This window comes from Orbicella franksi, chromosome 8 (assembly GCF_964199315.1).
Source record: "Orbicella franksi chromosome 8, jaOrbFran1.1, whole genome shotgun sequence".
Taxonomy (NCBI): Eukaryota; Metazoa; Cnidaria; class Anthozoa; order Scleractinia; family Merulinidae; genus Orbicella; species Orbicella franksi.
In genome coordinates, this window is record NC_138152.1 from 10,049,731 (window position 1) to 10,065,063 (window position 15,333).

General features: G+C 39.0%; 1 protein-coding gene across 1 annotated transcript; it reads left to right on the forward strand.

Annotated features, from left to right (window-relative positions):
* Positions 1–2,823: 2,823 nt before the first annotated feature.
* On the forward strand, positions 2,824–15,333 carry LOC145495649 (uncharacterized). The gene is made up of 8 exons (XM_081475272.1): positions 2,824–2,981; positions 3,164–5,928; positions 9,574–9,894; positions 10,103–10,252; positions 11,866–11,925; positions 14,019–14,122; positions 14,235–14,238; positions 14,969–15,333. The coding sequence occupies exons 1-8, from the start codon at positions 2,824–2,826 to the stop codon at positions 15,331–15,333; spliced, it is 3,927 nt and encodes a 1,308-aa protein (XP_081331398.1).

Sequence of the window (15,333 nt, forward strand, 5' to 3'; positions counted from 1 at the left end):
AAGACAAGAGACTTTAAAAAGAAATTTGATATGAAAGCCAGAGTAACAATTTTTCTTGATTGCAAGGAACAACCATTACTTTGTCTTATCTTAAAAACTGCTCTTCCTATCGGTTTAGCTTAATTTGTTTAAAAGTTATTGAACACTTTTTAACCAGTTTTGATTGAAATTATAAGCAGTATACGATATACAATATACACGTTTTTAGCTCGTGTAGGTTAACTTTTGTGTTGTATGTTTGTTTATCTGTGTTTTTGTTCGATTTGGTTTCTCAAAAACTGTATCTAGTGTAATCGCCTGTAGGGAATGCCAAAAGTTCTTTGGTAAACATCTTTGGCTATTGCCCAGACAACAGTCAAAATTAAAAATTTGCTGACATCCCAGACATTATACAAGCAATTTGCAATTGTATAAAATAGTAACTTCTCGTAAATTTAACTAAGTAGCACAGCCTAGTTTCTGTAGTATAAGCAGACCGAGAAGTTTTACAATTTTTTTTTTAAATTACAACTTTTTGTTTCTTTTTATATTTGGTTTACATTTTTTAAAATTAAAATTAAACACTAAACTAGTAGTAGATCTCTTCAGGTAGTTTTACAAACATACACTAAACGCCTGTATTTAAGCCACACTAGTGGCCATTTCAAAGACACAAACCACTAAGGTTTTGTCGGATTCATGAAAGGAAGCAGGTGACGTTGTGAAATATTTACACAAGGCGTGACAAAGGTTTTGGCTCAGGGTTTTAGCCGCCGTAGTACCAATGAATGCGATAGCGTCCGGTGCTTGCACGTACAAGACGGATAGAGACGAGAGAATTACGAATTCCTTGCACGGCTGAAAAATTGCTGGAATTACTGTTGATTAATTTGTTCCTGATGGAAAAATAGATTTCAAATAGCAACAAATTAACTTAAATGAAAATTCAAGTTGAGGATGAAACTAACTCTTATCCCACCAAATTTCTTTCCTGGTTAAATTTGCATCCCACGAAATTATTAGTTCTCTTACAGATTCCAGCAGAAACCAATTAATTTTGAATCTAAATAAAATTTTCAAACTGTACAAATGACTTGCGCACTATTACGCTACACCGGGGCCCAATGCCATCTTAGTGCAGTACTAATTAAATTACGTTACGTACAATACAACGTTTAGTAATGAGTTATCCGACATATTTTAATATTCAACACATAGAGAGGTTTTTAACTGACTGTGGTAAAACGACAGCCAAGGTAATCACTCTGACTAATCAAAAAGGACACAGATATTCGACTGAAGTAATATTGAACTCGAATACGAACTCGAGAAAAGATGTGCGAGCGAGGCTTAGCTAGGATTGCTTGAGAATGTGACGCTAGGCTTTTAAACCAATCACTAAGCGTAGCGAGGCAAAGTCAAAGCAAATTAATGAGAATTACCCTGGGAATTTAGGGTAAAAACCTCTGGGTTAGTAAATTAAAGCATTATTTCTGAATGCATGATATAGTTATAACATGTCGGTGTAAATATTGTTTTATTGTTTAAATGTGCCAGAAGTCTGGATGGAACGTAATGATGTTAACTCGAAAGGTGTTTCTGTTGGGAAATCAAAACATGCCACTTAACCATGGTTCGTTTTAAACATTAACTTGCCGTAAGTGTTAAACGTATAAGAAATACGGCGAAGAATAACTTCTCTTCATATAAATTTTTCCAGTCTGTTAATAACGACTGAAGAGCCTACTTGTAGAGATTTGGATGGAAATGAGGGTGGATAAACACAGAATTGAATTCAGATTAAATTAGAAGTACAATCTCTAAACTCGGTAGTTAAGACATTTGTTCTATCCAGACATGAATGCAATAAATCTGTAAGTATATGTTTGTTTTAGAAAAACTCATGTACACGTTTCAGAATGTTAAACTAAATAAAGTTCCTTTAAATGTCATGGCTGTTAATCTTTTCGGATAGCTTTTATACTGTGAAAAGATGAAAGTAAACGGCCGACCTGGGGTAAGCTATGATGGACTAGCATTCCCTCTCAGGGAGGAATAGCAATACTGTGATCGCCGGAAATGAAGTGTGAGTTGTCATTGGACAGCAGATTTCAACTGTGGCGAACGCCATGCAGTGTTCGAAACAGCAGAGCCTAACCAGCTTGGACACTTAGTTGCGTTTTATATAGGGCTTTTAATGATCCGGACCAAATTGTGCATGCGGAGGTATATCAAAGTTCATGGGATGGGACGCATAAGGCCTTACTATGTTTCACTACCTCTTTAATCTTTTTGAGTCAGTTTGAGTCTAGCGTGATGCCTTCTTCACGCAAAGGTATATACTAGAACGACTTCATCAGAAAAGATTTAACAGCATGGCCTTGTGCGGGGGGGGGGGGGGGGCGGGAAATATGCAGGGCTATCTATGACTCTGTGTGGCTATCGTGTAAGCGCCGATCAAGATGGCAGCCATTTGTGTCCGTATTTATCGTCTCATTTCGTTGTTGAACTTGCTTTATATCCTACAATTTTATACGGTATGGCAACCTGAAGGCCTCTGCTATCCGATTATGACTAAGTTTAACGCAAAGGCATCTTTTATCAAAAACAACCACGAACTAAAGTTTCCGAGGCGGCCAATTTCGATCTGGTACAAGCATGGTCCGACCTGTTTGGTTTTACCAACAGATTTAACTGTCCACATGGATGTTGAGCTTAATCCTGGTCCTTTACAGAAGAAACCAACTTATTTGTTGACCTGTCTACCTATGATTTCTGTGATATCTGGCATGGTCTCGCATACAAGTGATAAACTGTTGTCCACTAATTATGCTGACACCCGCCATGTTGGATTTTGTTACTACTCGGATGTCTACCATCGACTTTCGCCTTGTTCATTGCCGTTATCATCGACCTACAGGAGGTGCCGCGCTGGCCGTCGAGTTAAAGAAAGGAGAGCTAGAAACATTCACAGAATTGAATCCCTGGTTTCTTGTCCACGCGTTAGCCGAGGAAGCAATAATTTGCATAAAGGATCTATTTCAAATAACCTCTGCGTCGTTACACCTGCAAATATAAACAATCACTTATATTCTAACGTTACTTCGACTAACTCCTCTCTTCATACAAATTTGTTCGTCAATCCACGTTCAACTTTCCTAAACTTTGCGGTCTTCAATTCTAGATCCGTTAGAAACAAGATCGAGAGCATTATTGACTACGTCGTAGAAAATGACATTGGCCTTTGCACCGTTACCGAGACCTGGTTAAATGACGCTGATTCCGTCAGCATTGCTCTGTTATCTGTGGCTGGTTATTTCTTCAAGAATTTTTCTCGACAATCGCAAAACCGTGGTGGTGGAACTGGGATTCTGTTCCGAGACTCTGTCAACGTTGCATTGGTCGATGGGAAGGAAAACAAGTCTTTCGAATATTCTGAGTGGACTGTTAAAGTGCATAATCGCTCAATGAGACATATAATAGTGTATCGACCTCCATATTCTTCGTTACATCCGGTTTCTGCCTCTGTTTTCTTTGATGAATTCTCTCAGTTTTTAGAGAATGTTGTTATGTGCCCCGAGGTTCTTGTTATCTCTGGAGACTTCAACCTTCATTTAGATGACCTCCGTGACAATGATACCAAGAAATTTATGGATTTACTGGAAACGTTCAGTCTTTCGCAACACGTATCCGGCCCAACCCATCTATCGGGTCATACCTTGGATCTAATTATTACTCGTTCGTCGGATGATGTTGTTCTTGATTCTCCTAAAGCCACTTTTCCCATCTCTGATCATTTTATTATTCAGTGCCCTATTGGTTTCCCGCGACCAGCTTTATCTTGCAAAGAACTGACTTTTCGTAAACTCAAAAATATTGATATTGCCGAATTCTCAGCTGATATTGCCTCTTCTATGCTTTGTGCAAGCGTACACTGGGACAACATTGATGCCCTCTCCGACTGCTTTAACACGACCCTTTATGACATTTTGGACAAGCATGCCCCGCTTAAGACAAGGATTATAAAAAATCGTCCAAAGATCCCGTGGTTTAATGATGACATTAAACAACTCAAGCGTAAACGTCGTCGCCTTGAAAAGAAAGCCTTGAAAACTGACCTCCCTGGAGACTGGAATAATTACCATAGAGTTCGTAATCAGTACTCTGCATCTCTTAAATCTGCACGTGTGAATTATTACTCAAACCTAATTGATCAGTGTGCGGGTGACTCTCGCAAGCTATTTCGTGTGGTTAATTCTTTGTCCAGGGAGCCACTTGAGATGGCTCTTCCAGAGCACGATCATCCTACTAAGCTTGCAAACGAATTTGGCACCTTTTTCCTCAAAAAAATTGAAACCATAAAGGAAAATCTTGACAAGTTTCAAGTTCAAGTGCCTCGACTTGTTCCTGTCACTCCGAAGGAGAATCTGGAGAATTTTTCTTCGTTAACCATAGGAGAAGTGTGTAAGATTGTTCGAGAATCCTCTAATGCCTCTTGTCGATTGGATCCTCTTCCTACATGGCTCGTGAAGTCCTGTCTTGATGTATTAGCGCCCTCTATCACTGAGATGGTTAATCTCTCTCTTCTCAGTGGTTCCGTTCCAGAAAATTGGAGAACCGCTGTTGTCATCCCTCTATTGAAAAAACCTGGACTTGATTTGGTCTACAAGAATTTCCGTCCAGTCAGTAATCTTCCATTCATTTCCAAGGTAGTGGAAAAGGCTGCACTTCAACAACTTCTCGCCCACTGTGAGAAAAATGCCCCTCTTCCTAAATTCCAGTCCGGCTTCCGTAAGTATCACTCGACAGAGACTGCTCTATTGAAGGTTCAAAACGACATCTTAATGAGTATGGATAATAAGCAAGTGACACTTCTCGTACTTCTGGACCTAAGTGCTGCTTTTGATACCATTGAACATTGCATTCTTCTCAATATTTTGCAACAGGATTTTGGAGTCGTCGGAACTGCTTTAAATTGGTTCGACTCATTTCTGTCTGGTCGCAAACAACGTATACTTGTCGGTGATAAGACTTCTGACGACTTCAATCTGAACTGTGGAGTCCCCCAGGGCAGTTGTATGGGCCCTATTTTATTTACTCTCTACGTCTCCCGTCTCTTTAACATTATTTCACAGCACCTCCCTTCCGTCCATGGTTATGCTGACGACACCCAGATTTACCTTTCCTTCCGACCTTGTTCTATCCATTCGGAATTTAACGCTGTCTCTGTCATTGAAAAGTGCATCGCTGATGTCCGCTCTTGGTTTATTGGTAATCGTCTAATGATCAATGACGCGAAAACTGAATTTCTAATTATTGGCTCCCGTCAACAACTTGAAAAAACATCTATTGATTCTATTATCATCGGTGACACTGTCATTAAACCGTTAGAAAGCGTCCGGAACCTTGGGGCCTGGTTCGATGCTCATATGCGAATGAATGTTCACATTGGCAAGATTTGTAGCAAGGCTTTTCACGGACTATACAACATAAGACAGATCAGAAAATTCCTTACCGCGCAATCCACAAAGACACTGATCCACGCCTTTGTATCTTCGCACCTTGATTACTGCAATGCACTTCTATTTGGTCTACCTAAATACCAGATTGATCGTTTACAGAAAGTTCAGAATGCCGCGGCTAGAGTGATTTTTCGGATCGCGAAATTTGATCATATCACACCCGCTCTTATCGACTTACATTGGCTCCCAGTATCGTTTAGAGTTCAGTTTAAATTGCTTCTTCTTGTTTACAAGGCACTACACAACCAAAGTCCTTCCTACATAAATGATCTTTTATCCCTGAAACCAGCTACTAATTACGCTCTTCGTTCGTCTGCAAAATCTCTTCTGGTTGTTCCAAAAGTCAACTGCTCTACACTTGGGGATCGGGCCTTTGCTCATGCTGCACCTGTCTTATGGAACTCGCTGCCATTAACTATAAGAACAAGTAGCAGCCTCGCCATTTTTAAAAAGCAACTGAAAACATTTCTTTTTAAGAAAGCTTTTGACTTGTGGAAATAGTTTTAAAGTTTAGCATAGTTGTTGTAATAGTTTTAAAGTTTAGTGATTTCCATTTATTCATTTATTTTAACTTAATGTAAAGCGCTTTTGAGTATGTTTGTCTAGTTCTAGCGCTATACAAGTCTATTATTATTATTATTATTATTATTATTATTATCTCATAGCATCACTACGTTCTTAAAAATGACTCAGTCAACGCATAAATAGAGACGAAGATGAAGGAATCTCAAAAACAGCTATCTTCTCATTAGATGGGAAAAGGGATCTGTAAAATGTGTGTCTAGCCTGTATTTTATCGCCTAAAAAAGGATGGTGCTGCATTTTCCGTTGATATAATCGGCAAGGTAGTTAATCTGACACCCATTGCTTTGTGGAAAAATAAAATGCGGGCAAACATTTCCTACTATATTTAATTAATGCTCTTGTTAAAAAACATATTATCTGAATTTAACGGCAACGGCAACGGGAACGTCACTGAACAAGAGGTTTAATGAGCAAAACAATAGCTGTGCGAGTGCGTTATAATTCTTGGTACATTTCCTTGCCGTCCTCTACAAAACAACGACGTGAAATGACCAATTTTTGCGTTGTCTGGAGAACATGAACCACAATGACTAATTTTTTTTGAAAAGAAATGCACCGTTGATAGGGCTGGAATACAAAAAGGACAAAGGAGGCCTAGAGGGCATCAGATTTCAGATACGCGCTGTGAGTTTACATACATATTCACCCCTGTTGCTTTCTGCTAAACTATATAGACTATAATATGGGCGCTTGCCATAAAACCAAAAGTTCCGAAATTTTCGAAACAGACGCGAATGGAAAGGAAATTTCCTTGGAAAGGTTTCACAAACTCAGGACATTTTTGGCCGGAAATTTTTTGGTCGATTGGAGAGCGCCCATATATATAGCTCGTTAGCCGGGAAATAGTTAGCAGAAAAATCGGCCACTCAGAAGAGCTAAAATTTCCTCTGTTTTACCTTGAGAATTCGCAATTATTGACATAGCAAACTTCTACATCCATAATTAGGCGGTATAAAATAGTTAAGCATTATGTACTGTAACCTTATTTTGCGCATTTCAGAGGCAAAAATAAGAGTGAATGTGTGGCTGTCCACCGGGACAAAAAATGTGTCTGTTGTAGACTAGGAGTCCGCTGTGGAGACGTGGCTGTTAGTGGAGGTTTGACTGTGTAGTCTATATAGTTTTCAAAAACTAAGTAGTAGGAGTGAATATGTACGTAAATTATCAACACGTATCCATTAAAGACTAGTGTCTCGTAGGCCTTCTTTTTCCATCCCAGCCATTTCCCCGGTGCGTTTCTATGCCAAAAGCACGAACAATATCCCTGTTTTTTAAAGTTGAATGGGAAGGATGTCGCGTTTTATTAACGGTAATACAGTCGAACCTTTCTAGACGGCCGTTCTGGAGAGGTATCAGTAGGGGTGAAATATGACTTCCATATTTTCTTGGTATTCAATCCTTTTATCTTTAAAAAAAAAATGATCAAACAAAATCAAAATATATCAATAAGACTGAGACCAAACAGATATAGAGACCAACGACGCGCAGTTTAAGAGGAATAAAAATAAGAATTATTACCTGCTTTCACAGGAAGCGGTACTTTCTTGATAATTGTCTCGGTCTCTCGGACGAGGATAACTCTGTCTCTCGGACCGATAACTTCGTGAATGTTTTCAAAAGCGTTACATCTCCTCGTGTATTCTCTCACCGTTACGTTTTGCACTATAATTTCGTAACAATGCCAGTGAGCTTTAACTTAACCTTAAGTAAACCTACGGATTAAACCTCAAGTCAGTGGCATCAATATTGTCACCGTTTACAGACGATCCATTTTCCAAGTTGAGAGGCTTTGATTGAAGTAGAGTGTATCTGTCTACGTGAAACGGTTGTGCTGCCTACGCCAAACGTGATGGATGCAACTGTAATCGATTGTTTACTCAAGCTCCACGTTTAAAAATGTCTTTGTTTTTTCTCTTGAAGTCAGGTTCGGCTGTGGGTCTTCCACAAAAATTAAAACAGCCGATATTGAACGAATAATGTGTGCTACAGTTGTCACCTTCAAAAAAAAAAAAACATAGGCGGAAGTCACATAGGTTTCGGGCGATATGCGCGTGTCGGTGATCGAAATAATGTTGCATAACATTGCAATGCACCAAAAGCAAGATCTACTTTCATTTAACTGCAAATGTTTGCAAAAGCTAATCATGTGGTCAATCTATAAGGAAAAAAAAAATTACAAGCATCCGTATGCGTTATTGATGAAAAAAGGTTTCCAAATTCGCTTGGTTTTGCTCTTGATGAAAGTAGCTGGCCAAGTTCCATGTTGATTTCACGAATGACGAATTTAACAAAATGTACCACACGTTTATGTCTCTTGAGGGGTACTTTTTCAGTTTCGACTTCAAATTCTGTGCACCAGTGGGCTTTTGATGGTATTGAAATTAGCTAAAATTAGCCGTTTCGCTCACGAGCTTCGATGAAGGTAATTGTATCGGCCTAAAATATTATAACATTTGGAGCTTTTGCTAATCAAATGAATGCTTTAGAAACAGCAAAATATGCATTCTGAGCTAGCCAAAATATATTGATAGACATGTTCGCGTTGATCTGTACGAGCGAAAACAAAATGCACAATTTTCGGCCATTTTCGGCGGCGGCTGGCAGATATAATGGCGATTTTTGAACTTTCCTGGGTTTCGAAAAAAACTAAAGCGCTTGAGGGCCTTTGAAGGGTATTTTCGAAAACAATTCATTATAGAGGTGATTTGGGCAAAATATGAAGAAATCCGAAATTTCGCGACTGGAAACAACGCTGGAAATACTTTGGAAACGCAACAATTACCGGTCATTTTGGATTTGTGTTTGAGGAAAACTCTGACAGGGAAATCGCTTGATTATCGTGATGTCATCCTTCTTGAAAAGCCCTGTTTTCAAAATGTTTTCCGTCCACACTAAAACACAAGCCGGCGTTTTCAAATTTCTGTTTGAAGAGCATTTCCGAAAAGGATTAGAGGAGACGGTAAGACTAACCGTAGAAACATAGTCCGTGTTTTCAAATTTCTCAATTTTATTATGGACGCAACGTTATTTTGTCACTTTTTTCTCACAAATTGAAGTTAAATTCAATGATTCCGTCACAAGCCGCTACTTAGATAAAGAACGGCACTGAGATTATGTAACGGATCGAGGCAGCACCTCTGTTTGAGATATTCTTGTCTCCTTTTGTGTTTCTATTTCATTTTCTCGTTGTCTGTATAGGGCTAGAATTCGACGAATACGTTTCAAGTAAAGACTATTACCTGCTTCAAGATGATTATTTTATAGTCTTTTTTACATTTATTTCAAGATTACTTACAGGATTGCTTACAACCAACACCGTATAATAAGAGATGGCGTGTTGTGTCGCTGCCATTCAGAGCTATTTCTGCTCATTGATACTCAGCTATAATAGACCGAGATGCTCGCTTGCATCTAACAGTTAATTTTTTTATATAAAGTACAAGAAACATATTACGCAAGACTCGATATTTTTCTTTCCATATGACAGTTTCAGAAGCTGATATAAGTATGACCATCGCGGTGCTTCTGATGTCTCAGATGTTTTATAAACTGGACGCTCAGCAGTGTATAATTCGAGGCGAATATTCCATCCGCGGCATGATGTTAAAAGGCCATACCTTTATCGAGGAGAAGACCGGAATCTGGCTTAATTGTTTAGACAAGTGTGATGATGACGTCAGATGTCAAAGCTTTAACTACGTCATCAGCCAAGGCATATGTGAGTTGAACAACCGCACCAAAGAAGCCAGACCTGAAGATTTTGTTCCGGACAGCCATCGCTTCTATATTAAACGATTCAGGAAAAGAGGTATTGTTCTTCTTTGAACACTTCTTCTCTATCTTTTTTTGAGGATAGTAATTGTGTCGTATACAGGCGTGCCCAGAATCTCATTACATCCCGAGGACTACGAACAAAGCCCGCAGCTTTTCGTCGAGAGAGCTCAACAGTAGTGGTGTTTAGTAATGACAGAAAAGCGCCGAGAAAAAAACAATGTTTTTGACTTCTCTGTTTTTAGTTCCCCTTGGATCCGTTGCCGAGTTGCCAGCTGAGTCGTGCGCCGAGATCCGGGCGAGTGAAGGAGAAGATGCAGTCAGCGGTAATTACTGGTTCGATTCAATTAAACCTGGCGAGGTAGTCCTGGCTCGTTGTGACATGTCTAAACTAGGTAACTAGACGTTCGGGGTTTTACTTCGATTTATTATTTACAAACCTCTTGTAATAAACCTCATCTACGCGCTATAAAATACCTCAACTTCCAGGCTGTTTCTATGATTAGAGACTCTGTATTCTGCAAAATAAGGCATATTTGCGATGCGTACAACCTTGGCGGTAAATCAATTCTTTTACGAACTTTTACATTTAAGTTATTTCACCTTTCTATTAATGTAATCTAACCAGCACTGTCAATTTTAATAAACCCTTCTCGCAATAAACGTCCCCATAGCGAAAATAACGTTCAAGACATGGACATAGGCTGTTTAATTTATGAGATGCTCTTCATAAAGAAGAAGCCTAGCTTTAAAACCCAATCGGGCTCCCTCCGCGCAAAACTATTTGTTTAGAGTTAAAAGAGCAATAGCATTTATGAAGGTCATGAAGCCGAGAGCTACAAAGATGGGTTTCAGGTCTGCTATCTTCTCTCGACTAATAATTAACAGTCAAACAGGCTCTATCTTCCCCGTGCAACTGACAGCGGGTGGTCAGAACCAGAAGATTCCCACCCAGCAAGAAGTTGTTTGTGGAACAGAGATATTTCTAGAAGCAGATCCGTTGCCATTCCCTGACTGGATTATGATAATGATGGATATCTGATAAAGATGTTTTGTTTTTCTTTATAACAAGCAAAAATTTTAAAAGTTACTTAGTTAGTGATCTCTTTTGCCTATTTGTTCCGGGCTGGGCTACGTCAAATATATCAACAGAAGCTATTGCATTTTAATCCATTCAATCTTTTCTTCTAAAACAGATATCGATGACTGCGCAAGTCATCCCTGTAAGAACAACGGGACCTGCACAGACGGAATGAACGGATTCAACTGTAGCTGTGCACCAGGATTTAATGGCGCACAATGCGAAACAGGTAACTATAGCCAAAATTTATTTTCCCTCAGATGTTAGGAGTTTTTAATCTCTTTCTATGTCGCTTACTGTGCTTTTATTTTTTAAACTGCTTGAAAAGGGCAGAGACATATATTTTTGTTGTTGCAAAGTTCTATTGTATATGACCGATATGTGATAATAGATTTTTGGCCTGGGAAAGCACTTCTGTAAAACTTGTGAAAACTTTCTGGTTGCGAGGATCAGGACCGCAATCTGTTAAAGGCAAATATCTTCAGAGCCGCCAACAGCACTCAGCACTTAGGTCCAACGATATCATTTTAATCCAAGAACGTAACAAAAGAATATTTTACAAGGCACGGCTATTTAAGCCGAAAACACAATTCTAAAGGTTTACGAAAAGTTTTGAAAAAATCTCAACTAAACGTTATCTCATACATTTCAGGAAGCTCGATTAGCTGTAACGGAATTTGTAGTTTTCAACACTAATAACTTTCAAAACAATAAAGGGAGATAACAGTTCAACAAAAAGACTATCACAGGTAGTAATTACAGCTCAGCGCTTATTACAGGTATGATCTACAACAAAAACAGGTGTTTGCTACGGTTAATGAGCTGGAATAGTAAACTGTAACTTAGAAATGCAAAATGAACTAAAACAAATATATCTAAACCGAATATGTAAAATATACTAAATAATCTGATTTTCTCTCCTCACAGTTATTATCTTTCTACCTTTTCCCCTTACAACAGATATCGATGACTGTACAAGTCATCCCTGTAAGAACAACGCGACCTGTATAGACCGAGTGAACGGATTCAACTGCAGCTGTGCACCAGGATTTAATGGCACACAATGTGAAACAGGTAACAAAAGCCAAAACTAGTTAATTTTCATTGATATTCTACGATTTTGAATCTCTTTCTCAGTTGTTTGCAGTGTTGTATCTTTTAACTTCAAGCATAGTTTTGTTGTTGGTTGTTGCAGGTTCTATCGAATGTGACCGTTATTAACTTTCTGCCTTATCACCTTGAAACAGATATCGATGATTGTGCAAGTCATCCCTGTAAGAACAACGGAACCTGTACAGACCGAGTGAACGGATTCAACTGCAGCTGCGCACCAGGATTTAATGGGACGCAATGTGAAACAGGTAATCGTAACAGATAACATCACCAACCTTATAATTCGTGTAAATAATAAAACAGCGATGTTCACAGATATTTTTGCTTATGCATTTTTGACTAAAGAAAAGCACATTTTCTCCAAAACTTTCTTTTTTCTCCATAATTCTATCCAGTTGACCTATCCAAGTCTCTAAGGAGCGAAATCTGGGCCGATAAACGATCTTATGCATTTTTGGTTATTTTGCAGATATTGTTGCTGTGGGATTTGTCGTATACCGTAAAATGCCGCGTTTAAGCCCTGGGCTCATATAACTTCATAAGGGATTTGGGTGGGCTTAAAGACGGGCAGGGGAGGCTTATTTCCGGGCGGCCTATAAGCGAATAGAAATATTGTTTCGGAACGAGGAGTTATAACGTATCTGGCCAACGAATTAAAGCTAATATACCATTACATTTATAATACATTTATTGTGTAAACGGAGAATATGTTTCAAAAACATCTCTAAAACACTAGTGTGACTGGAGCAACTGGAAAGGAACAGAACGTTATCTGATTTACACATTAGATGGGCTCGTATCGGCGGGGGGTGGCGGGGGGGGGGCTTATATCGGAAATAATATCTTTGTTAGCAAATAGAAGGGTTTATATCGGGGGAGGCTTTAACGTGGTATTTTACGGTATGACCGTTTTTAAATTTCTACCTGATCCCTTTAAAACAGATATCGATGACTGCGTAAGTCATCCCTGCGAGAACAGCGGGAACTGCACAGACCGAGTGAACGGATTCAACTGCAGCTGTGCACCAGGATTTAATGGCACACAATGTGAAACAGGTAGTAGTTCGTGTAAATAATAAAACAGCAATGTTAACAAACGATTAGGAGCCAATGAAAAGGTGTATTTCCTAAAAATTGACAGCCACTGGAAAAGGGAAAACAAAAAGAAAGTCGTCTTTGACTATTATTGCCACGGGGAAACCAAAAGATAAACCTTTTTTACGAGTTGCTGTGAAACTTCCATCGTTTTTACTTTTCCAGCAGAAATGTTTTAATTCCTTCTTTACAGTATATTTCCTCGTAAAAGTTTGCCTGTGAGCGGACACACGACCCAAAGTTAAACATGCTAAACACAGTAGGGCGTGTATTCCATGGTCATAACCTCCAATCTGGTGAAGGGGGGACAGATGGGGAATTGACCGCATGGGTATGACTTCGATTCAGGACCGATTTTACACCTTTTGTGGGCAGGTGGAGGCGAAATGATGCGAAGAGTTAGTTACTTAGACGAGTGAACGAATTCAACTGCAGCTGCGCACTAGACTTTACTGGAACACTGTGATTGAGATAATCGCTGTAGATAACAGCAGGTAATACCACATGCAAGTAACAGGGATGAAACGCCTACAATCGATGGGTAGATGGCAGTACTGTGTGGTTGATATCACTGAAAGTTTCCCGTTAGCCAGCCACACGATTACTCTAATAAAATGTATCTGCTATAGGTGTTTCTACATGCCGTGTAATCACTTTAGAAATGTAAAAACTTTGAAGTGGATTTAAGGCGCCAATTCTACTTATTTTCCTTCGTAACAAGGTTCTCTTGAGATTTTTCTGATACTTTTTTTCGCCGTTTTAATGTGTAAAGTAGTTTATTTCCACCAGAATTCCCTTTTATGCTCGTAATGGGACACTTAACCATCCATTGCGACATTGAAATAGTAACACTTAGATCCCTTTGTTTTTAGACATCGACGAGTGCGCAGCACAGGTCGGCCCATGTGATGCTGTTGCCAACTCTGAGTGCAAGAATACGGATGGATCGTACAATTGCCAGTGCAAAGATGGATTTGTAAAGAACGGTCTTAATTGTGAAGGTGCAACACAGTTTTATGATTAGTAGGGTTATCTTCTATTCTGTTTTAATCAGCTACAGTCAAAAACTTTATTTGTCGTTATGTAAGGACGGTTTGCCACATTTAAGAATCTTATTTAACAAGTAGGCATGTATCAGGAAAAAAAAAAAAAAAAAACCCATATGAAGTTAGAATCCACTACATAGTTGGTTAAAGTATCCCACATGGTATTCCTCCAGCGGTTTATCCAATGCCAGAGAGTAAACACACCTTAGTGGAGAAACACTGGCGCTGATTGCGATGTTCTTGCACTTAGAACCGATAAATATCATCGCCTGAAGGACACATTAATTCAGCTATGGCTTACATACAGGTTACCCAACAACATTTGAACTGGAAATTTCAAATGTAAATATGAAAATTTTCTCGTATAAACAGACAAAAAGGTGGTAATTAATACCTATTGTAGAAGCTATATTTCGGTGGCGAGATCTTTTAACAACCTTGTTCCCAGGAAAACTGGAAACGAAGACAAATCATATAGAAATGTTTGTGCATGACCGGATGTAATAAAGTGATGTAAAATTGAACAAAATATACGAAGTGACTGTATTCAAACTACAAGTAACACCCAACGACACAGCACGACAGAGGTATCTACGGATCTGGGGAGAGTTATTTACGCATTACTTTGTTTGTTTTTTTTAGTTGACATATGTAAGAACTACCAAAATCTGACAGACGCGGAAAGAAGATATGACTACGCAACAGAAGACGACATATGTTAAATGTCTTCTGTGTTTATCGCATATTTATTTTACACATTTGTGTATTTCCTTTAGTTGATGTATGTCACTGGCAAAATTACCTAAATCTGACAGATGCAGAAAGAAAATATGACTACGTAACAGTAAACCCCAAATGTGACAACAGACTCAATGGCTGGTATCGCTTCCAAGGAGCTGCAGGCACAAAAATGGTGACCACATGTCCACCGATGTTGCGTTGTGATGCCTCCTTTCCTGTCTGGTTGAGTGGTGGTCATCCTACAGTGGCTGTGGGTAAAGTCACAAGAAACGTCTGCATTAATAAGGTTGCCTGTTGCAAAGAATCATTCCCCATTCAATTAAAGAATTGCGGCTCCTATTATATCTACAAGTTATCACACCCGGGGCATTGTTCTGCCCGATATTGCAGTACTGACTAA

Bases quoted from the DNA above. Each gene is read 5' to 3' on its own strand.
- LOC145495649 (XM_081475272.1), top strand. From the start codon at position 2,824: ATGTTGGATTTTGTTACTACTCGGATGTCTACCATCGACTTTCGCCTT. The intron at 9,895-10,102 runs GTATTGTTCTTC...CTCTGTTTTTAG, and splicing joins TAAACGATTCAGGAAAAGAG to TTCCCCTTGGATCCGTTGCC. The intron at 10,253-11,865 runs GTAACTAGACGT...CTCTCCTCACAG, and splicing joins TTGTGACATGTCTAAACTAG to TTATTATCTTTCTACCTTTT.